Source organism: Callorhinus ursinus, unplaced genomic scaffold, assembly GCF_003265705.2.
Source record: "Callorhinus ursinus isolate GAN/ISIS: 27379988/994484 unplaced genomic scaffold, GSC_fseal_2.0 scaffold48, whole genome shotgun sequence".
Taxonomy (NCBI): domain Eukaryota; kingdom Metazoa; phylum Chordata; class Mammalia; order Carnivora; family Otariidae; genus Callorhinus; species Callorhinus ursinus.
In genome coordinates this window covers 6,714,750-6,738,361 of record NW_027397110.1, presented here as the reverse complement: position 1 = coordinate 6,738,361, position 23,612 = coordinate 6,714,750, and the positions used below count along the sequence as shown (strand labels likewise).

The window sequence follows — 23,612 nt, the reverse complement described above, 5'->3', positions numbered from 1 at the left end:
TTGGAAGTAACAGGGCAAGCCCAAGTTCAGTCAGTAAGAACAAAAGAAATCAGGAACCCACACTACTACTATTATCAGGGTTGGGGATTTGGGGAGGGAAGGTATACCTATTTGAAGGAGGATGTGATATTTTTGCCCGAGTTGTGAAACTAATGGTCTCACCCTACCTTGACTAATAAAGATTTGTATTATCTTTGTTATTTGGCCATGGCACCTAGCTCCATAGTGACAAGGACTACAGGGTTCCTATTTAGGCTACAGAACCATCCCAAATTTGCCTATAGTGTAGATTAAGGTTATGTCTTATTCCTATCAAAAGCATTTAGACATTGTTATTAAATGAAGCAATCTTGTTATCGATGCTTCTTCTGAAAATGAGGTAGAAGGCTTCTAACCTGTCAGATGCTGGGGGTCAGTCAAGTGGCTTGCAGTCCCCTAGGGCTGCTCCCGGAGGCCGTTCCTCATGGGCTCAGCTGAGACTTCCCTCTTTAGGTTCTGGGGGCTGGTTTGACTGGATGATGCCAACGCTCCTCTTATGGCTGGTCAATGGTGTGATTGTCCTGAGCGTCTTTGTGAAGCTGCTGGTCCACGGGGAGCCGGTGATCCGGCCTCATTCACGCTCCTCAGTCACCTTCTGGAGACATCGGAAGCAGGCAGACCTGGACCTTGCCAGGGTAAGTTCTGCAGCCGATAACTCAGTGACTTCTATTGAATACCCCAGTGTATAAAATCCTGTGGTAGGTGCTTGTGGGCAGCAAGAGCTGGAAGGGACCCTGCCTGACGGTCACAGGGCAGCAGAGGAGAGGACACCTATGTGTAAATGATTCCATGGACACAAGATAATCTGTAGTCTGTGTTAATGACAGAGGAAGAGTAAAGTGCTACGGGAGTTGGGGCAGAAGGGACACGCTCTGGTCGAGGGAATCTGGGGTTTGAGCCAGACAGTCAGGGGCAGGAAGGACCCTCCATGTGGAGAAGTCGTGAATAGATGGGGTATTTGGGGACCAGCTGGTAGACAGGTACGTCTGGAGTGTAAGATACATCTGGGACAGATGAGGGCTAAAGCTGGTAATATATCTCGGCCCCAAATTGGAGAGGTCTTTGACTAGTAACTGATTTGGGGCTTTTTTCCCAGTTTTCTGGAGAACCAGGAAGGTTTTTGAACAGGAAAATTAGCTGAAAGTTTATAGGAAGGATTCTGGGGCAACTCACAGCATTGAAGGAAGAGTTCAAGGTCACATCTCAGGAACAAGAGCCGGAACAGTCCTCAGCTGCACTAAACCATGGGCCGACTCCCCTCCTGCGGGCTGCAGTGCCCACCGGAGAGAATCTGATTGAGCAGCCTGGAGCTGTCAGCCATGCCGAGGGCTGTGGCTCATGGAATATAGATGTGGTTGTTGGGTCCCTAGCCCTTGAAGCAGGACCATTCCCAGAAAAAAAGCATTCCAAGATGTATATCCTAGAGGCAGGTTCAGGTCTGTGTTTCATGATTGTCATTTTGGCAGCTCCAGGAAGGATGGGTTAGGAGGGGGCACAGAAGCAAGTTAGGGGCACCTGGAATAGACCAGATGAGAGCTGGCAGGAACCTGGAATTCAAAGGAAAGACCGATTCAGGAAATATTTGAGATACAAAGTGGAATGGAAGTGATGTGACATTGACTCCAGGGTGGGCGAGGCTGGAGCTGTGGTGGCCTCTGCCTGAGCCGTGTTGCTCGGAAGTACAGTGAGAGGGCCCTGGGAGTGAGAAGGGGCCAGGAGGCAGGGCTGAGGTGCATCGGGACCAGAGTGTGTTGGAAGCTGTGCGTCAGCCGGGAGAGGGGTGCTCCCCTTGTACCGATCCACTTCCTGTAATGATGCCGGAAGGAAACACAGCTGTGCCCGCTGCAGGACAGAAGGGAGAGGACAGATTCCTCTGTTTGCCAGCAGTGAGAGAAAGAGATCTCAGTACAGGGCCATAGACTCTCCATTAGACCCTCTCAGGCTGGGAAAGAGTAGTTTATCGAGATCCTTGGTTATAGTAGTTTAGCCAGGTGTTTGTCTAAAACAGTGGTTCTCAGACTTTAGCAGGCAACAGAATCACCTGGAAGGTCCCAACCTCCAATTCAGCAGGTAGGGGGAGGGTGGGGCTAGCACACCAATAATTTGCATTTCTAACAAGATCCCAGGGGCTGATGCTGCTGGTCTCCGGGAACCACACTTTGAGAACCCAAAAGCCTAAAAGATCACATGAGCCTAAAAGATCATCATTTAAATCCATTTTATCATCTTACGTGTAAAACTACTATGGGAAATCGTGAATAGTATTTGCTCAAAGGTAGACCACAGTACAATCCCAATTTAGTAAAAAGGCGAGGAGAAAATACATGAAAATGTCAGCAATCATTCTTTCTGGGGGGTAAGGTTACAGGTGATTTCTTTTTTTTCGTTGCTTTCTGAATTTTCCCAGACTCTTCAATGAGCATGTACTACTCTGATAATCTAGGGAGTGAAGGGAAAGTAAAAGTTTTTGTTAAAATAAAAAGGGGCGCCAGAGTGGCGCAGTCGGTTGGGTGTCTGAATCTTGTTTCGGCTTAGGTCATGGTCTCAGGGTCGTGAGATGGACCGTGCATCAAGCCCTGCCTCTCCGCCTTCAGCAGAGTCTGCTTAAGACTCTCACTCCTTCTGCCCCATCCCCCTCTCTAAAATGAATAAGTAAATCATTAAAAAATTTAAAAACAAAGCAAAACAAAAAGGCCACAGCAAGGCTTGTGAATATTACACCTCTTGCTGCTTTCTAGGGGGATTTTGCGGCTGCTGCGGCCAACCTCCAAACCTGCCTGTCGGTGTTGGGCCGGGCCCTGCCCACCTCCCGCCTGGACCTAGCCTGCAGCCTCTCCTGGAACGTGATTCGCTACAGCCTGCAGAAGCTGCGCCTGGTGCGTTGGCTGCTCAAGAAGGTCTTCCAGCGCCGGCGGGCCACCCCGGCCACCCCGGCCACCACGGCGGGCTTTGAGGACGAAGCAAAGGCCAGCGCCCGGGACGCGGCCCTGGCCTATCACAGGCTGCACCAGCTGCACATCACAGGTGAGGGGTGGCCCCCACTGCCTGGCCAGCCTCCAGGTGCCCTGTGCCATCTCTCCACCCTGGCTTGGTTTTTGCCAGCTCTCTGCCCCGATTGAAGCCCTTTTCACACTGCTCTCCTAGAATGGTTGGACAGACCTTCCACCCACATCCATGGCTGTAAACGTGGCTCATTACCATAGCTCATCAGTTTAAAGTGCACATGTTTTCACATTAACCTCTATACGCTTGTGCTGTGTCCTTTACACAGTGGATGGTGTGGTTGAGTTGGCACTGTTTTTTCCTTAGTGGTACTTAATAGTAAACTTAAAATTGATGTCGTATCAGATTCGGTGAAATAGCACTTATTTCATTCAACAAACTACCGCCCTAATAACAGGCAGGCCGGTCAGCAAGTGAATTATGATTTCGTGTGGTAGAGGTAGCAGAAGGATTGGGCTTCAGTTGCAGGGCAGGGTGTACTGGTGAGGAGGGTTTCCAGGAAAGGCTTTCTGGGAAGTCTTGGCTTTGCCTGACAGGATGGGTAGAGTTGGCCAGCCGCGTGCAGGGGGGTGTGCCTTCTAGGCAGTGGGATGTTCCCAGGGAGGAGCCCCACCTGGGATGACTCTTGGGAAGATTTCAGTAGTCCTAGAGCCAACCGGGGGGGGGGCGGAGGGGGCGTTGACAGGAGCCAGGCGGTGAGGGGCATTCGGACAGTGCTGACACCATCAGATTCTGAAGTGAGCAGATTCGCTGTGTTGGCAGGTAGAAGGTGGATAGGGAGAGGATTAAGGCTGGCGTCAGGGAGTCCAGATAGGAGCAAACGTAGCTGGAGACAAGAGGGGGCAGGAGAACAGGTGGAGAGAGAGCAGAAGCTGGGATTGACGGGACTTAGGGGCCCATGGGTCGTGAGGGTCAGGAAAGGAGCGGTGAGGATGGTTCCCCGGTTTCTTGCTTGAGGGCTTGGGGGAATGGTGTTGCTGCCAACAAAGGTGAGGGAAACAGGCTGAAGAGCAGTTTTCCAGGGAGAAGGTGAGGAGTTTTGTTTGGGACGATTGCCTGTGAGACCTGGAGGGAAATGATGAGTGGCAGCGGACATGCTGGATCCGCAGCCCAATAAGGGGGCTTAGTCTTTGGCCTCCAGTGAGGATGAAAGCCAAAGTTGCTGATGAGAGGCCTTTGGAAGGGGACCCTCCAGGGACCCAGAAAAACACCACACATCATGAGCAGGCCAAGGGCAGGAGTCAGGTGAACGCTGCCTGAGAGATTTGGTGTTGGGGGAGAGGGCCCGAGAAGGGAGGTTGCTGTGGGGCTATCCGATGAAGGTCAGAAAGCCAACAGTGGGGTGTGGTAATGGGAAGGTGATGGAAGTGCCCTGGTGAAGGAGCTTCAGCTCAGACATGAGGCTGTAGCAGGCCCCAGGCACGGAGTGAATGGAAGATGAGACCCGTGGGGCCAGCCATGGGGTTTTAACACCGGGGGTCATGGTAGAGTTCCGGTAGAGGGTCCCTGTCTGCAGACCCGGCTTCACTCTTCTCTGCCCTCTCAGTGTGCCCTTGGGGGATGGAACCAGCACCCTCCCAGGTCTCTCTGCTCAGGAGGCTGCGTCCTCCCCCCTGTCATGTTCTGGAGAATTCCAGCTGGGGTAGTTCACATCACTCATTCTCTCCACATTTGTTGAGCACTCTGTGGGCCTGGCTTTATTCAAGGCACTGAGAGAACAGGTGACTAAAACCTGATCCCCTCATTGCCCTCCACCTTCCCTCCCCTGAAGAGAGAAAGCCAGATGGTGTCTCCTGGGGGAGAGCCGACACCTGATGCCTATGCAGAACAAAGTGTAGGGGCTGATAGAAAGATGGAGGAGGCAGGGTGGCCCCAGGGGAAGAATGTGGGGCTGATGAGGTCAGGAGGCCTGGCTTGGCCACCGCCTGGACCTTTGACACGGGGCCACCCCTGAAGCTCAGCCTCCCTTAGGAAAGCTGGCTTGCCCTGGCCCCCTCCCTGCCCTGTAGCGAGGACCAAAGTAGCAACAGTGTGAAAGCTTCATGGCCTTGATGGGTCCTTGTGCCCGCACGAGGGCACTTTGGCCCCTGACTTCAGGGTCACACCACATGACTGCAGCCCTCACACAGGAGCATGTAGGAAGCCTTCCCTAGCTTTCCACCTGCTAACCCAAGACGTGTCCAACGTCGGTGCCGTTTTGTGTTACCCCTCAAAAAGAGGTGTGCTTAGATATTGTGCATTCTTTTACAATGAAAATAAATTCACATCAATTTTTTTTCTTGTTGTTTTTCAATTCTTATTACCTCTCTCCATGTTTGGAGATGCAAGATGTCTCAGCAGGACAAGGTTGTGTTGGGCGCCTGGGTGGTTCAGTCATTAAGCGTCTGCCTTCGCCTCAGGTCATGATCCCAGGGTCCTGGGATCGAGTCCCGCATCGGGCTCCCTGCTCCGTGGGAAGCCTGCTTCTCCCTCTCCCACTCCCCCTGCTTGTGTTCCTGCTCTCGCTGTGTCTCTCTCTCTGTCAAATAAATAAAATCTTTAAAAAAAAAAACAAAACAAGGTTGTGTTTTGGAAAGTGTCACAGTGCCTACGTCGGAGTCCCATACAACGACCTGCAATCATAATTGCTCCCGTTTCCACAGCCCATGGGCCACGTGTCAGGGACTTGACATGCATTTTCTCTCGTCCCCAACAACCTGTGAGGTAGAAAGGAACACACAGCTACTCGGTCACAGAGCCTTGCATCCCAGCCAGGACCATCTGATGACAGAGTTCAAGTACTTTTCTCCAGTCCTTGTGCTCTTGCTCTGATCACACTAGAAAAAAAAAAACACAGAAAAAAGCTCGGTTTGGAGGAATCTGTCAACATCAGCGTCTGTTTCTGCCTGCCACAGGGAAGCTTCCTGCAGGATCTGCCTGTTCCGATGTACACATGGCTTTGTGCGCCGTGAACTTGGCCGAATGTGCAGAAGAGAAAATCCCGCCGAGCACGTTGGTTGAGATCCATCTGACTGCCGCCATGGGGCTCAAGACTCGGTGTGGGGGCAAGCTAGGCTTCCTGGCGGTGAGTACCCTTCAGCTCCCTTCTGCGGACTTGCAGAAGCGCCCTTCCCCGGCCAGGAGCTAAGATGCAAAAACGGGTGTGGGCCCTGCCTTTGGGGGCCGACTACCTAGAGGGGTAGATATTCAGTCAGTGGGTTGTTTCACAAACATTGAGGCACTAAACAAAGTAGATCAAAAAAACAACAAAACCCCTCCTGGCCCTTATAAGCATAAGCAGGACATTTTGGTGCCTGAAGTAAGAAGATTGATTCCATGATACAGTGACCCATATTCAAGGGGTTAAATATATGACTATTCTGCTCTTCAAGTGGTCATAAACATTTTTGAGATTTTCTGATTGTGTCTCCTGGTGTTTTTATTCACACAAAAGGTAGCTATTGCATATCTTCTATTACTCTCAGTCCAGAAATGGGAAACAGTGCACATCTTTGAGGAGCTCACGTCAGACCCGGGGCAGGAATGGCTATTATCAGGCCGCCTGCATTGTGCCCGGCATGGGGTCAGCCTTGGGAATTCACAGTCCTTGTTATCAACTAGTTCACAGCATCTGCTGACCTCAGGCTTTCTCTTACTCCAGCAGAAAGAGACGTTTGATTCGGTGCCCACTTTGAGTAGGCTGCTGAATGCATCAGCTGTGTTCAGCACAGTGATCACATCTCCATTTGTTGCCGTATCTCAGTTGTGGCACTGATAAGCTGATGAAAAGGAACGTGCCCTGTGGCGACACTGATGTTTCCTAAAGTGTGTCACCCCAGTCTAGGTGACAGAGGGCATGGGAAAACCCAGTGTATTTTCTGTGTCTCATCCCTATTTCAGTGACCTTAGATAAGACATTTATTCAGCAAATGTTACCGAGTCCCTGCTCTGGACCAGGCATTCCCTGGAGTGGAAATGCAGTGGTGTGCAGAATATTCGCCCCGTCCTCAGGGAGCACACAGTCTGGCAGGGAATCCAGATGAGGAACAGGCCTTAATGATAGTGGGTGAGTGCAAGGCTGGGGCTCATTTGCCTGCCCAGAGAGCACACTGCTCTTGACCCAGTCTTAGAAGAAGGCAAGGTGGCATTTCTGGGCAAGGCCCCTCGAGGCTGAGAGCAGGATTGCATTGGCTAGGCTGCTTCCCTGTCCCATTTGTTTGTCCTGGTGCTCTGGGCCGATGTCATCACACTTGTAACTTCTCTGCCCCCAGAAAGTGTTTTGGAGACACTAAGTTTATAGAAATACAATGCACATAGAAAAATGTGTGCATTTTAATTTGCAGCTTGTTGAATTTTCACAAAGTGAACCCACCCATGTAACAGCAACTGCCCAGATCAAGAAGTAGGACTTGCAGGGCCCCTGGCCGGCTTGGTCGGTGGAAGATGTGACTCTTGATCTCGGGGATGTGAGTTCGAGCCCCACGTTGGGTATGGCGATTACTTAAAAATAAAATATTTTTAAAAAGAAGAAGTAGAACTTCCCATCGCCCCCAGAAGCTTTTGCAGGCTTTCAAACTCACACTGCCCCCTACAAAGATAACCATTATTCTGAATTCTGGCACCATAATTTAATCTGCCTCTTATTTGTTATTTCTTTAAACTTTTTATTGAAGTATAATATGCATGTAGAAAAGTACACAAATCATAAATAACAGTTCAGTGACTTCACAGAGTGAATACACTCACACAGCCAGCAGACAGATCAAGAACAAAACATGACCAGGACCCCAGAAGCATCCCTTGAGCCTCCTTGCAGTCAGCGAATCCCCCTACTCCCAAGGCCTCCAGCCAGGGTAACCACCATCCTGATCACCTCAGCTGTTTTGCCTCTGTTGGAACTTTACAGAAGAAGGTCACACAGTATGTACCGTATGTGTCTGGCTGCTTTCGTGCAGTGTTGTGTGCAAGATTCATTTGTGTTGTTGCATATAGTTAGACTGTCCATTCTCATTGTTTCCCATTCTATGACTAGACCTAGAGATGGACTTTTGAGTTGTTTCCTGTTCTTGGTTATTATGAATAGTGCTGATGTGAAGGTCCCTGTTCATCTTTTGGTGAGCATGTGATTGCATTTCTAGGGATGGGGTTGCTAGGTCAGCTGTTGTGAGGATGTTCAGCTTTAGAAGACAGTGCCTACCAGTTTTCCAAAGCAGGTATACCAGTTTCCACTCTGCCGGCAGTGTAGGAAAGAAGGTTCTAGGTCTACATCCTCACCAAACACATGATTGCATCATTTCTGGCCCTTCTGGGGTATCTCATAGTTTTCATTTGTAATTTCCAGGGAATTAACAATGTTGAGCACCTTTTCATTGGCCATTTGGATAATCTCTTGTGAAAACCACATTCAAGCTTTATACCTGTTTATTTGAGATGTCTGTCTTTTTATTGATTCAAGGAGTGCTTTATTCTGGCTTTGATCCTTTGTTGGATATGTGTTTTGCATGTGTCTCCCTCTGTGGCTTGCCACGTCTCTCTTGTTCTCTCTTTCTTTTAAAGATTTATTTTTGTTTAAGATTTATTTATTTATTTATTTATTTGCGAGAGAGAGAGAGAGAGAGAGAGAGAGAGAGAGCACAAGCAGCAGGAGGGGCAGAGGGAGAGAGAATCCCAAGCCGACTCTGCCGAGATCATGACCTGAGCTGAAACCAAGAGTCAGATGCTTAACCAACTGAGCCACCCAGGTGCCCTCGTTTATTTTAGAGACAGAGTATGTGTGAGCAGGGGTGAGGGGCAGGGAGTGAGAAAGGGAGAGAATCTCAAGCAGACTCCACGCTGAGCATGGAGGCCGACTTGGGGCTCAGTCTCACAACCCTGAGATCATGATCCGAGATGAAACCAAGAGTCAGACCCTCCACCGACTGAGCCACGCAGGGCCCCTGCCTAGTCTCTCTCTTCATGGTGTCAGTTGATGAGCACAAGTTCTTAATGTTCATGAAATCAGTCGATTAGTCTTTTCTATTACAGTTAGTTACTTTATGTCCTGTTTGGTGAATCTTTGCCGTATCTCAGTTTCGAAGACACTCTACTGTACTTTTTTTCCACACCCAAGTCCATATCCACCTGGAATTGATTTTTTGTGTGAGGTGGAGATGCAAGATCTACTTTTTTTTCCCATATGGAAATCGCCCTGCCTCCAGACTCTGTTAACTAAAATGACTGTCCTTGCCCCACTGCACCAAGTGGCACTTTTTTCATAAATCAAGTGCCCATGTATAACAAATCTGCTTCTGGATGCTCCAGTCTGTTCCATTACACCAACACCACACGCCCCTAATGGCTGAGCCTTCTAATATGTCTTGATATCTGGAAGTGTCAGCCCTCTAGCTTTAGCGACTAGTTTTTGCCCTTTACTCTCCCCTGTAAATGTTAGGCTCATCCTTTCATCCCAAAAGCTCCACTGGGGTTTCGATTGTCCTTACTGCCAGGACGAAGCTGCGCTTCAGAGGGACTCAGCCCACTTGAGGAAGGAGTGTGTGTGTGGCAGCTGAGGATCAGGAAGATGTGCCCTTAAAACTGTCCTTGCCCGAGCCCCCTCCCCAAAAATATTTGATGTGTCTAACAAGCAGTGAGCAGTCTGATGGGTATTTCCTCAGTTTCCTCCTTGCACGTGCTAACATTTACGCATTATAATCTGTTTAATGTGATCCTACTTGCAACACCGTTCTGCCACTTGCTTTTTTCCAACCAGCCAGTGAGTCTTGGGCCTCTTGTCTTTGCTGCCTCCTTACTCCACAGAGGTACCTGGTACTCCAGTGCATTTGCTGGGGGGCATCCGGTTGCTTCCCGTATTTGCAGTTATGGTGCTGCAGGCAGTGTCACCTCACGCTCTCCTCACCCACTTGTACAAGTTTCTCCTGAGGTGAACTCTCTAGAAGTGGTGATGCTCCCTCAGAGGGCATCAATATCTGCAACACCAATGGTATCACCATATTTGCATTTTCAGTAAGGTTGGGCAGAGGAGAGGCACTGATTTCTAGGAAAGTGACCGCCCCTTTCATCTGTTGGCTTCTCTTGAGAGGGGCCAGACTAAGAGACCCAGACAGTACTTTCCTAAAGAGGAAGCAGCTTTGAATCCAGTCGAATATATTTAGCTAGCAAATGAGTCAGACTTTGAGGGCAAACCGAGGGCTGGCCTCTGTGAAAATGGTTTAGACCAGAGGTTCCTAATCTTTCTCAGTTCATGGCACCCTTTGTGTCTCAGTAATTTTTTCATGGTTGCCCTGGGCTAAAAGAAATACCTAACAGTTCTGTTTATTAATTACTTAGGTACAGACACCTTAATACACATTTATGTCTTAACAGTTTACTAGCCATTAAAGAAATATACACAAAATTGAAAGAAGAAATAGTATTTTTTTTTCTTGATAAGTGACCTGATATTACTGACTACTGGGTACATGTGCCTGTTGGGTGTTGCATACCTTCTCAAACTTTGAAACCAGAGTAACACCACCAACTTCTGATTTTCAGACAGCGCTTGCGTTTTATTACAATAGCTTCTAAAAACTCAGCTTCATGAAGATGTGACATCTTCCAAAGGAAGGTCATGCAGTCTCACATCGAGACTTCAAACTACCACCATTTAGTAGTTTACATGGTGTCTGACTCATGTTGGGCATGGCTGTATTTACCTCAGAAATGTGAAATATCCCGTGGCGCCCCTGCAGCTCCCTGTGGTGCTTTGGGGTGCCTTGGCACACAGTTTGAGAACCATCGGGTAAGCCTGGTGTGGGAGGACACAATGTAGAATTGGGACTCGCTAGGGACCGCGGGGTGGCTCCCAGGATCTAAGCAGTTCTGAGTCTCCTGCCACAGCTGCTCCATCTGGCAGTTAGCAGATGAGTTAGAGGGGAGGGGGCTCCCAGGCTGGAGCTTGGGTGGATTCTGGTGTCTGTAAAATTTAGGAAAATTACCATAGGATGATAATGCCAAGAAAATTAAAAGAGCAACAGAAGTTATTCTTTTAGTTTACCTTCTAGAAATTACACTGTGGATGATTGTACCCCAGGATTTATATGTCTTATTAATTCAAACCACTAAACTCCAGCTCACGCACACACACACTGAGATGTCTTAGAACTGAGATTTTTCTCCAGAATTAAGCTTAAAAATGTATTTTAACGTGATGATTTTCTAGATCATTCTTTGGGTTCCTCTTGCAAAACCACCTAACCAGGCTTTGTTTCTGCTTTGCTTTGCTTTTTTTTTTTTTTTTTAAGATTTTATTTATTTATTTGACAGAGAGACACAGTGAGGGAAGGAACCCAAGCAGGGGGAGTGGGGGAGAAACAGGCTTCCCATTGAGCAGGGAGCCCGATGTGGGGCTCGATCCCAGGACCCTGGGATCATGACCTGAGCTGAAGGCAGACGCTTAACGACTGAACCACCCAGGCAGGCGCCCCTGTTTCTGCTTTTCTTGGTGACGTTTGGGCCTTTCTGAGGGACCAGTTGTTTGCAGTTACCCCTGCAGCAGCGCTGTGCTCCCTTCCTGATCAGGTAACCGTGAGAAGCTTCTCTGACCTCAGAGGCCCTGGGATGGCCACCACCCCACCCCCAACCTCTTGTCCCATTCGGGCTCCTCCACTGCAGTTACAAGCTCAGATTCAGCAAGCATTTTGTTGAGGGTCAGGAGAAGGTCATGGGATTCCTCTGCATCTGTTCTCCAGTATCCCGTCTCCAATACAGCGGTCCGCAGAGAGATGGGAAGGTCCTTAGTGCTGCCGGTCCCGTGATTAGAGACTTCGGGGAAGTGCTGTGATAGTATTAGAGTATCTGTAGAGCAGTTTGGCCAGGTCATTTTCTCTCAGATTCAGGCAGCACTGAATATCTCCACTGCCCCCATGAGAGTCCATCATCTTAGTCTGTGTTCCCTGAGTGGCACTTGGGCAGTGCTATTTCTGACCCTGGCATTCAAGTCTTCTGAAGCCGTTATATTAGCTGATGGCTACTTAGAGAGCCCAGTAAAGGTCAGAACCATCAAACTGAACCAGACAAGGAGGCACCGCCCTCATTGTGGAGGCAAGGGCGGAAGTGTGAAGGTTGAAGTCTGCGTGCCTGTCCCGGTGGCCCCTCTGGATTTTCTGAGCACTGGGTCTTGTGCTTCTACCTCCCTCCCTCCCATCCTTCTGGGTTCAGCTCCTCAATTCAGATTAGTCTGCACGGGGTGTATGGGTTGGAAATCATGGATTTTAGAGTAAAAATATCCTCACTCCATAAATGACAGAATTTCTGAAAACTTGGATAGACAGCATGCCTGCAGTTCTTCCTCCTGGAGGCCGAGAGTGATGTGACCCTCCAGGCAGAGGGGAGGGGCTTGGGAGACTAGGGCACTGGCTTCGAACGGCCCAGCAAAGAGGCTCTGAGTGTCTCTTGGTCTTCCCTCACAGGCTGGTGTTCATGTCAGGGGATCATCTAGGGATGGTGCGGAAGTCTCTTCAGGGGGCTAGAGAAAGCCCTTGCAAGGCCAGCTTTGGGGGGAAAGACATCAGCCATATACACGCACGCCTGCCTGGGTCCTTGGATGAACCATTGGCTACCCCATCACTCCAGTGCTTTCCTGTGTGAGGGTGATACAAATAACAGTTCCTAGCCACTTGCTTTGTGCTTCTCTATACTCTTGATACTCATAGCTAAAAGAGATGAAAAATTAGTCAAAGTAGAACACTCTTTTGCCTCAAAATATTCTAAAGGATAAGTAATTAAAGTGACAGATAAGAAAAAGTCCCAGGATCCCAGGGACCACCTGGCTTGGACACGGAGGCCCTCACAGGGCTGAGGGTGGAAATACAGCTGCGGAGCCTCTGTGACCTCTCCTCCACGAACCGCCCCTCCTCACCTTTGCAGGTTCAATGCCAGCAGGGCCAGAGGGAGATTCCAGGAGGGTTAGGCCTACGGAGCAGGGCAGGGTACAGCGCGGGCCCCACCGTGCCCTGAAACCCTGTACCCCCCCTCCTGTGGGAGGTGGGGCCTGGTCACCAAGTCCAGCTGGCTCCCCCAGAGCCACTTGCCCTGGTTTCAGTGGTGGCGTTTACTTCCACGGGTGTGAGGGGCCCGGCCCTCCTGTTGGTCTTGCTCCAGCCTGCCTCCACCGCGGTGGTGCTTTCTGATAGCCCCACAGTGGCCGCAGCCAGCATTCTGCCACCATGGAATTACCCCTGGCCCTTGTCCTTCTGCAGAGCTACTTCCTCAGTAGAGCCCAGAGCCTGTGTGGCCCTGAGCGCAGCGCGGTCCCCGACTCACTGCGCTGGCTGTGCCACCCCCTGGGCCAGAAGTTTTTCATGGAGCGGAGCTGGTCAGTGAAGTCGGCTGCCAAGGAGAGTCTCTACTGTGCTCAGAGGAACCCAGGTGAGAATTTTGCAGCCACTGAGGGTTGGAGAAAACCACGAGAACCCCCAGGACTTTCAGGGGGACTATGCTCCAAACACGTGGGGACTCGGTCTTGTTCTCGCCCTTACTCCGGGTGCTTTGGAGACACAGAAGATGAGTGGAGTTGCTGTTCGCTGGCCCCACTGGAAAGCAGAGAACAGTAGGCGACAGGCAGGCATCAAGTGCTCAGAGTGGTGGCAGGGACGGGACTCCAGGCAGCGGGGGGTGCGGACTTGCTGTCCCTGCTGTTTGACAGTGATCCGAGGCGACTCGCCCCGCTCTCAAACGTGAGCAGCCGGTGGCGAGTGAGGCGTGTTGTGCAGGAATGGCCTGGGCGTGAGCTTCCACTGTCCTTTTATAATCACGTATGGCTCAGTATAAGAATGGCGCACGACACCAAAAAGAAAGGATACAAGTGAAAGCCTCCTAAATCTCAGCTCCATCCCCGTGGTCTGCTTTGTCTACACTGCAGACTTCCACAGGCTTTCTCACCTCATGCAGGCTCTGTTTCTAGGCCTTGTTGCCCAGAATGTGTTCCTAAGTGTCCCTGTCAGATGGTGGCCCCCACGTCTGCACATGGGACAGGAGGGAAGGGGCCGTTGCCACCCTGCTTTGGGCCTGCCAGTTGGGAACTTGGCCATGACAGCTGTTGCAAGCATTACGAGGCCCCTCGTTTAATCAGCTCAGCCAGACCATCGCTGGCCACAAAAGCCTGGAAAATAGGAGCAGGTCTTCCATGTCATGTCAAGGCAGCGGCCACCACTTTGTTCTCCTCGGTTGGCTGTCCGCCTTCCCACTTTCTGTTTACTAATAAGGCTTGCAACCCCAACCTTGAATGGAGGTACTGAGTAGTGTGCCAGGAGACACAGCACCGCTCCCCCACACCTCCCCCTACCCTCCAACTATCAAGCAGGGTGCTTCTGGGCTTTGGTGGAGAAGGGCGTTTGATCCCCATTCAGAGAGGAGAGCTGTTTCTCAGGTTCCTCTCCCCACCCTCTGTTTTCTCTGCAAAGACAAAATGGGCTCATGAGAAGACCATCTGACCCTTTTGGCCTTTTCCCCCCCTTCTTCAGCTGACCCCATTGCCCAGGTCCACCAGGCCTTCTGCAAGAACCTGCTGGAGCGAGCTGTGGAGTCACTGGTGAAGCCTCAGGCCAAGAAGAAGGCTGGCGACCAGGACGAGGAGAGCTGGTAATGTCCCCAGGATGGGCCCCTGCCTCCGGCATCTGCGAGGCCCACGCACCGGGCAGGAAACAAGCCCTAGTGTAGGGTCTGCGGGGAAACCAAATGACTCCTTGGTGTGTATTTCTCAAAGCTGGCAGCCCCACGAGAGTCCCGTGGGAGCTCTAACCAGCCCTCTTTACCGTTTAGCCCCAGACCGAGTGTGCTGCCTTCCCCATCCCTTCACCAAGTGGAGGCAGTTCTTAGATCAGAGATCTGACTGGGTTGCTTCGCTTTTTGGGGTGTGGAGGGGGTGAGGCCTGCCAAGGACAGAGGAATGGAATGTCGTGGGCTGAGCAGAAGGCAGACATCTGGGGGACCCAGACCTTTATACAGTGTGCCAGGCAATTTCTTATTCTTACAGAGCAATGGAACACAGTCTTTCCTCCACAGAGTGAGACGTGCAGGGCAGACAGGTGCCAAAGTCACGGTCCTACAAAGCCCAGGTCCCAACTGGAGTGCACCTGAATGGGGAAGGGAGGCCAGTTCTGCCCCGTGACATCAGCAGACGGGTGGGAGGAGAGGACATTGAACTAGGCCTTGAGGGGAGGAGTCGGGTTTTTCTGGACAAGGGATGAAAGAGAAGGGCTGGCGCATCAGGAGCAGCCCAGGGACATGTGAAGAAAGAAGGCCTGTGGAGACTGGGAACGGCGTTGGGGGCCGGGCTCAGGGTGTGTCTGGCGCAGTGCAGGAGAGGGGACCAAAATGGCCATTGGGTCTTAACTGGAGCGTCGAAGCCAGGCATGAGGGTGGGCCTTCTGTATGTTCTGATTGATATACAGTGGGACCGTTTCTTTTCCTTCTAGTGAGTTCTCTAATGCTCTGGAGTACCTGAAATTACTGAACTCTTTTGTGGACTCTGTGGGGATTGTGACCCCACCCTTCTCCAGCAGCTCCGTGCTCAAGTCAGCCCTTGGTAAGCATTCTGCAGGGTGGCTCTGCAGGCCTCGTGTTGCTTAATTCACTCCTTCACAGCCTGTTTGTCCTAGGGGGTCCGGGGCAGTTATGAGTGTGCAGTTGGGAATCTTCTCTGGATCTGAGGTGTGTATCTGTGGCCTGCATGTAGCCCCAGCCCATAGGTACCCACTGGTGGGTGGCATTCTGGGGACAGGAAATCATGATTCTCCTAGAAGTGGGACGAGGAGCAGTGAATATCGTTCCTGGGCCCTGGCTGAGTGGGGCAAGAACCTTCCCAAGCACCCAGACTGGGCAGCAAGTGGTCCAGACACTGGGGGCTGGTGGTTGCTCACTCTCGGATGCACAGTGGCCCCAAGGCTGCTTTTGGGTCTGACACCCTCTGCTGAAGAGACTTTTTCATCCGGTTATCTGTACTGCTCTGCAGCTCCCCATAGGTTGAGCCAGTGCAGCCTGCTGAACAGGACATTGGCCCCAGGACATGCTTTGCTTCTGTCCCCAGACTGCCAGCAGGATGATGGTATAGCAGCTGTTTCTGAGGCTGCTGGGAGAGGGGGCTATCAGGCTCTCTTCTGGCCATTCTCCCCCGGGGAGGAAAAGATTCTAGAAAAGCAGCCACCCCTGACCTCTGACCCTGTGGCCTGTCTTGGGAGAAGCACAGGCTCTTCTGCCTTTTATCTTGCATTTCTGCCCCCCACCCCTGGCACGGCGAGACCACCAGCACCGTCATTTTGCCGCTGAGAAAACTGAGCCTCTGAAAGGGAAAGACAAGATTCTAACAAGAGCCTCTTAATGCAAACACTTGGGAAGCCCCATTTTTCATGACTGTTGGGAGATTCAGGTTGTTTCCAGCATTTTACTTAAAAATTACACTAAAGGGGGCGCCTGGGAGGCACAGTCGGTTGAGTGTCCAACTCTTGATTTTGGCTCAGGTCATGATTTCAGGGTGGTGAGATCGCTCAGCGGGGAGCCTGCTTAAGATTCTCTCCCTCTGCCCCTCCTCCCTGCTCGTGCGCACGCGCACGCACGCGTTCTCTTGCTCTCTCTCTCTCAAATAAATCTTTTTTTAAAAGTTACACTGCAGTGAACATCTTTGTTATTCTTTTTTTTTTTTCTCTGTTTAGGCCAATTTTTTGATGATAGGTTGCCCAAAATGGGATTACTAGATTAATAGGAGTGAGCATCTTTAAGGCTCTTGATACAGGTTGCCAAACACTTTCCAAAAGATAGTGCTGGCTCATGTCCCACCAGAATTGTATGAGGGGGCAACCCAAAGGTCCCCAGCCCATCTGCAGAAGGTAATGATGGCTCGTGCACATGGGAACTGGGCACACACAGCCAGGCTGAACGCTGTCGATCTGCGGGTGCTGGAGTCACGTTTGGTACTGTTCCGTTCTAGGTCCAGATGTCATCTGTCGGTGGTGGACATCCGCCATCACTGTGGCCATCAGCTGGCTCCAGGGAGACGACGCGGCTGTACGTGCTCGTTTTACCGAAGTAGAGCGTGTCCCCAAAGCCCTGGAAGTGACAGAGTGCGTAAGCCCCCTTGACCACTTACCTCTCAGGGAGGGGAGGAATCCCAGAGGCCAGGCGTGCCAGGCTCCCTTCTCCATGTTAGCAGGAGGGAGCAGGTCTGTGTGGTCACTGGGGTGAAAGGTCAGGCAGCCTGGGGACTACATGGTAGATGGAGAGAGAAAGCGGGAGGGAGGAGGAGGGCAGCATGGAGAAACGGAGCTTGGCGAGCACCCCGTCTGTGCGTGTGTTGTCCCAGCAGCTGTCACTGCTAGTTCCAGGGCCGCCTCCCCCACCCCCCACAGAGCCCCAGGCTGGAGGGGGAGCAGTGTGGCTGCTGGTGTCTTCGGAAGCTCCTGGAGATGGTGGTGATGGCTCACGGCCAGCTCAGGGCTTGGGAGGGCCCGAGGATCCTCCTCTCGTGGGCCAGCATGGTCTCCAGTTTCCTTCCAGCTGCCTTTTAGCCCCCCGTTAGCCCTGTCACTAAAAGGGCCTTGGGCCTGTAGCACGAGGCCTAACCAGAGAGCTTTTGACCTTCCTCCTGGGGGACTCACACCTGCCTCTTGGGAGCATTTGGCCCATAGTGATGCTCCACCCTGCCTGCTGACACGGGCTGTTTCTGATTGAGCGTCCCTAACATCTTCTACAACTCCAGAGAAGTAGTCGAATGCTCCAAGACAGAAAAGCCCCACCAGGTCCGGTCCTCAGAGCCAAGGCTAAAACATTTCCTGTCAAGCAGACCATTAACCAGGAGAGCAGAAAGGAGCTGAGAAAAGTAGGTCTAGGCAGGTTCTCTGAGGTAGGTCTGACACCCCAATTTCATTTAACCTGTTTTTTAAGCACCCTGACCAGGCAGCACCCACCTTGCCCTCTACCCTGTGTGTGTTGTCTCTCAGCCAGTGTGCCTGAGGACATGGCAGGTCAATCGTCCAGAGTCCCCTCGTGTAAGCAGCGAGCCCTGGCATCCGCTAAGACCCTCAGCAGACATTCCTCCCCCTGAATTCAGTCCCTCTGGGGTCCCTTTGCTTTTTAGGGATAACGATCCTGTGGGACCCCTCTCCCATCCCCAGCCTCCCCAAGCCTCTCCCCGATCTTCTGTATGAGAAGAAGCTCCATTTCTCTAGGGAGTTGAACACCCAGCTTCTGAGGGAATGGCCCCTCAGAGAGCAGGTGCAAATAATGGAGTCAATACTTCATGCCACCATAGGTGGCAGCAAGTGGGATTGTGGCCACTTTACAGATGAGGAAACTGAGGCACAGATAGATTGTTTGACTGTCAGGTGGTTCTTTAGTGGCAGTCCTGCTGGTTGAGCCTGGGTCTTTGATCCTTTCCTCTCCGTCACATGCCCTTTTCCCAGGTCTCCCACACCTCTTCCTGGTTCCATGGTTTGAGTGGATGCTATAACTGAGGCCCTCTTGGTGGCAGCTGCGTTCTGAGTTCTGAGAGGCAGCAGTGCACATGAGAGCCGGTCGCAGCCCTGAGCAGATCGATAGTGGCCGGGCCTGTGCAGGCACTTGTCCTGTGGGCAGCTGGTGCGATTGCCTTCACCAGGCCGGTCGTGGCTTCTGTGACGCAGCCAGCACATCTCTTCACTGGGAGGGGTTCTGGGCCAGTGGGTGGGAGGCCTGGCAACCACAGGTCGGTGTCAGGGGGACCAGAGGTAGGTACAAAGGGCCTGACCCAGTGGGCAGCCCGAGGAGGCTGAGAGGGGGCAGGACAGGAGAAGGCAGCCCAGGGGGCACAGCAGATGGACTGAGCCTCAGGGGGCAAGTTGGTGAGAGGGGGCACTCCTCTGCGACCGCGTCAGCAGAGGCGCAGGGGTGGGAAAGGAAAAGGAGATGAGCTCCGGGGGCCTGCGTCCTGGAGCAGCTGGAAGCAGATCAGGGACGGGGGCCGTGGCTCGGCTGCGAAGGGCCTGCCCTCTCTCTGCTCCCCTTGTTTCCTTCCCTCCAGCCACGCTGGCCCCTGGCTATTCTCCAGGGCCTTTGCACATGTTGCTCCTCTGCCTGGAATCCTCCCTAGCCGCACGGCTCACTCCTGTTTCCTCAGGTCTCTCTTTTCCAGAGAGGACATCCTTAACCACCATGCCTCATAAGATGCCACCTTCTTCCTCTGCTTGACTTTCTTTCGTGGCACGTACACTGCCTGGCATTACACCTCAGTGTTCAGTGCGTGATCTGACTCCTGCACTAGAAAGTGAGCGCCCGCAGGCAGGGACTTGGGTCGTTGGCTGCTGCATTGCCAGGCCTGGGGCTCTGCCACCATTCCCTGAATGAAGGAGCTGCTTTGGAGGGGGAGCCCCACCCTCATTCAGGGCTGGCACTTCGGATCTGGAGCCATTATGGCGGCATTTGAGTGGACAGACCCACGTGTCACCAGCTCAGGCCCCTCTTGCTGCCCGGGTGACACTCGCTGACCTCTTGCCTCTCCCCTCCAATGCCCAGGAGCCCCCTGGTGAAGGCCGTCTTCCACACCTGCAGAGCCATGCACACCTCACTCTCTGGGAAGGCAGATGGGCAGCAGAGTTCCTTCTGCCACTGTGAGAGGGCCAGCGGCCACCTCTGGAGCAGCCTCAACGTGAGCGGGGCCACCTGCGACCTCACCCTCAACCACGTGAGTGCGGGCTTGCCTGGCGCCTCGGGAGGCGCTCAGCTGTGGTGGGGGAGAGCACTCCGACTTACCTGGAGCTTACCTGGCCTGTGGGCCTGTCCAAAAGGCAAACCAGGCCAGCCATTCTGGCCCGGTTGGGGTCCCTTTTAGTCCTGCGGGCAAGTACGTTTCCACCTGCACTTTTGCTGGGTTCCCTGAGTCCCGGATCCTGCTGGCCAGGGTTCTGCATTTGCTCTAGGCAGCTTCACAACTTCCCCCAGCTGCTGCAGGCCAGCCTTCGAATGGGCGCCTGCCCGCTCCCGCACTCACCCCGGGCGCCTCTGTGGCCAGATGCACGCGTCCTTGCGGGCAGCTGCGGTGCATTGTAGTTGCATTGCATGTTCTGGTCGTACCCATGCAATGTTTCCACAGTGCATCACAGAGGCCTGCCTGGCCCTCGAGACTCTCCCTCCCCACGCTTTGTTAGAGGGCACTGCAGTCACTGTTGAATCCCAAGGCCTGGCCGTCCCAGCGGAGGGGAGGGCAGGAGTGCCCACAACTAAAAGCTCACTCAGGAGCTTGGTTTCCCTCCACAAAGGGAGGGACGAGCTGTGACCTGGAGGGTTAGACTCTGAGACCCTCACTGAGGTTTGGTCCCCAGTGGCTAGCGGGGCACTTCCAGCTAAGAGGTGCTCAGGGGCCTCAGATCCTGGGGTGAACCCAGGAAGCCTGCCAGCCCTACAGGACAAGCCATGTGCAGGGAGGGCCCAAGAGTAAAGGCCCGTGGAGGAGCCCCCTCTTACTTGGTGCCTCTCCGCTGCTGGTCTCCTGTAGGGTTTGTCTTCATGAGAGAACCAGAGTCTCAGCTGAGTTTGGGGAATGTGAGAGAGGCCACGGCACCCTTAGGGCATTTTCTGTGGGAAAATGGGCCGAGAAGAAGGAGACCCTATGGAGCCAGGCATCTCTCAAAGGACATAACCCAGCCCCAGGCTGCTACCCCCATCCACAGGTGCTCCCCATAACGCTCACCTCTTAAAAGTGTCAGGTTTTGTTTGAAGAGGAAGGCCTCATCCGTGTCCCCCGGAGGCTATCATCAGCCAGAAAACACAGTGGCAAAGGGACAGGACACGGGCAGGCACGAGGCAGGGTCCAGGTTGGCTCCGGTGCCCTGGCGAAGGGGCAAGAAGGGGAATGTCCTGAGGGAGCCCATCTGAACTGGAGGGCCACGTGTGACCCCTCTCAAAAAGGGCTGGGCTGCCTCCTCACCCTCACTGCTCCCTGGTGCTGATGGGAGCCAGGCAGGCGGCCCGGCCTCGTGGGCCCCCACTCACGCGGCGTCCGTGCTTACTTAGCAGCTGGCATTGACTGTGCTTCCCAAGGCCGGGCGCGGGACACACACAGTGCTCTCCTGTAACACAACAGCCTTGTGGTGTCCGTTTCGTGGATGAGGAGACCGAGGCCGGGAGGTTCAGTCGTGTGCTGGTCGGTGGCAAAACCGCAATTGATGTAGGTCTGTGGGGCTAAACCAAGCATTCAGCGGCTCCGTGGTTCCGCCTTCTTTCACTTCTGTTTCTCCAACCCTAGGGACCACTCGGGCCGAGCCTTGGCTGCCTTCTCTTGACGTGAGCCTCTCCTTCCCCTCCTCCATCTCCTGGCTATGCTTCCATTTCAGGCCCTTCGATCCTACTTGAGGGGCAGGGCCGTGGCGCCTTTTGGGTATCTCACCTTCCAGGCCAGCCACGGGGGTGCTCCCGTGAGGTGGGAGGAACCTCTGCCTTCTGTCAGGGCCCTGACACACAAGCCACGCCCCTCTCTGGGCCTCACTTCCTCCCCCATAGAATGGGAAGAACAGATCTGCCACCTGCGGGCCACGGAAAGGACCAGATGCCACGAGCCCGAGTTCACCCTTGAGCTGTTCTCTTGCTCCCTGTGGTGTGTCTTCCAGGCTGCTGCCCTGTGGGACTCTCCACTCCTCCTGGCGCTGCTGAGTGTTGGGCTGGGGAGCACATGAGAGTTGCGGGGATCCCTGTCCCAGCAATAGGCCAGTCACCTGTCTCCTCCCTCGTGGCTCACTCGACAGGTGGTCCAGCTGCTGACCTGTGACCTGCTACTGTCGCTGAGGACAGCACTCTGGCAGAAGCAGGCGGGAGCCAGCCAGGCCCTGGGCGAGATGTACCACGCATCGGGTGCTGAACTGGCCGGCTTCCAGCGGGACCTGGGCAGCCTGCGCCGGCTGGCACACAGCTTCCGCCCGGCGTACCGCAAGGTGAGGCCCCGCCGGCCGGCAGGGAAGGGCGGGGGAGGGGGGGCGGCCCTGGAACCCAGTGGGGCGCCAGTGTGGGTCCTCTGAGGTCTGCCAGCTAGCCTGTCGAGCGCCGGGCGGGGGGCTGGGTCTCCCCTTCTGTGTTAGTGGAGTACCTGCTGTGTGACCGGCCCTGGGGCGTGGCGGCGAGCGGGGCCGCGGGGCCCACGGGCGGAGTGCCCCTCACCTGCGCGCAGAGTGCCCCTCACCTGCGGAACCTGCGGAACGCAAGGGTGGGAGGAGCTCCTGGCCCTGGGATGGCTGGGAAGGGCACCGAGAGAGCTCTGCTCTGGTTTTTCTAACTGGTGTCAGAGTGACAGAATCTCCCTAGAACTTCATCTCATTCCTTTTCTGAGCCGCTGGGGGCTTTGCTTCTGCCGCCTGACTGCCCGTCACATCCCTGTGGTGACGGCCACAGGATCTGAGAAGTCCCTGAGGGCAGTTGTATAATTGGGCTTACTGGACCCAAGTAATTTCCTTGTTTTATTTTTATTGCTAATTAGAGTAATGTACTTACCATGGTTTTGCCTGAATTATTTTCTAAAAACTCAAGTGAGAAGGGCAGAAGTGTCAGTGAGGGTGGGGGAAGGGCACGAAAGAGCGAGGCTGCCTGCTCCTTGGGCCCTCACAGGGTCACACTGTGGCTCCCCTGTGCAGTGAGCCAGGACGGACAGTGGGCAAAACACACATAATCACCGGGGACCCACCCCCCCGCTGGGGAAAAGAGGAGTGTGCCCCAGGGTTCGGGGCCCTGTGGTCTGTTCGGGGCACGGCTGGCATCAAAGGCCTTCTCGTGAGACACCATTTCCATCCTGCTTCCCTGCTGCTGACACTCTTCAGTGCTCCCCCCGTGGCCTTCCCACAGATGGAGATCCGAAAGTATAAAGGAACCTGGAGATTTTAAGGAATTCTAGATCTAGGCCTTGCCTCCCATTCCCCAGGGACTCGTATTTACAGAAGAGCTGCACTTTCACCTGGAAACCTTCTGGCCTTGCTTTCTGAAGCAACTGAAGGAAACAGGACAAAGCCTCCCTGGTGCCCGCCCAGCGAGCCCCCCCGCCTCCGGCTGCCCCTGCCTCCCACCTCGGCCGGTTCTCAAGCTGGAGGCAGCCCCCCAGGACTTAAGGCTGCACCCAGGCCTCTTGTCTTCCAGCCCAGGGGGTGTGTCCGCGCTCTCTTCGCGTCCAGGAGAGGGGAGCCGTCCTCTTCGTCTTTCTTGGCTCAGGCTCACGGCTGCCCCCCACCCCCCAGCCTGCCTGTGCCGTGCTCCCCGCTTCTGGCTGGGACTGGAAGGCCCAGTGAGGACAGAGGTTGCTTCCACGGGGAGAGCAGGGCAGGGTCATGTCGGGGGAAGGGCTGCCGTCGGGGCGGCCGCTGAGGTGCCGGGAGAGGCATCTGCTGGGGTCCGAACGGCCGTGTCCCCCCTGTGCCTCCCCAGGTGTTCCTGCATGAAGCCACCGTGCGCCTGATGGCCGGAGCCAGCCCCACCCGCACCCACCAGCTGCTGGAGCACAGTCTGCGCCGGCGCGCCGCTCAGGGCACCAAGCACGGTGAGTTGGCCGGCGACCCAGCTCTGGGCCTGAGCCCCACGGGTGGCCCCACCTGCAGCGTTCTCGGGGGTCGCGC

The 23,612-nt window shown here is 53.7% G+C and overlaps 1 protein-coding gene across 3 annotated transcripts in view; it reads left to right on the top strand.

Moving 5' to 3' along the window:
* The window catches only part of SREBF2 (sterol regulatory element binding transcription factor 2), a 65,838-nt gene that overhangs the window by 40,331 nt on the left and 1,895 nt on the right, over positions 1–23,612 (top strand). For all 3 annotated transcript variants that reach the window (XM_025881720.2, XM_025881721.2, XM_025881723.2), the window contains exons 9-18: positions 493–674; positions 2,778–3,063; positions 5,937–6,106; positions 13,257–13,425; positions 14,520–14,637; positions 15,474–15,583; positions 16,982–17,114; positions 19,540–19,708; positions 21,765–21,950; positions 23,425–23,536. In XM_025881720.2, the coding sequence (XP_025737505.1) occupies positions 493–674; positions 2,778–3,063; positions 5,937–6,106; positions 13,257–13,425; positions 14,520–14,637; positions 15,474–15,583; positions 16,982–17,114; positions 19,540–19,708; positions 21,765–21,950; positions 23,425–23,536 (1,635 nt within the window). The remainder of the gene's footprint in view (positions 1–492; positions 675–2,777; positions 3,064–5,936; positions 6,107–13,256; positions 13,426–14,519; positions 14,638–15,473; positions 15,584–16,981; positions 17,115–19,539; positions 19,709–21,764; positions 21,951–23,424; positions 23,537–23,612) is intronic.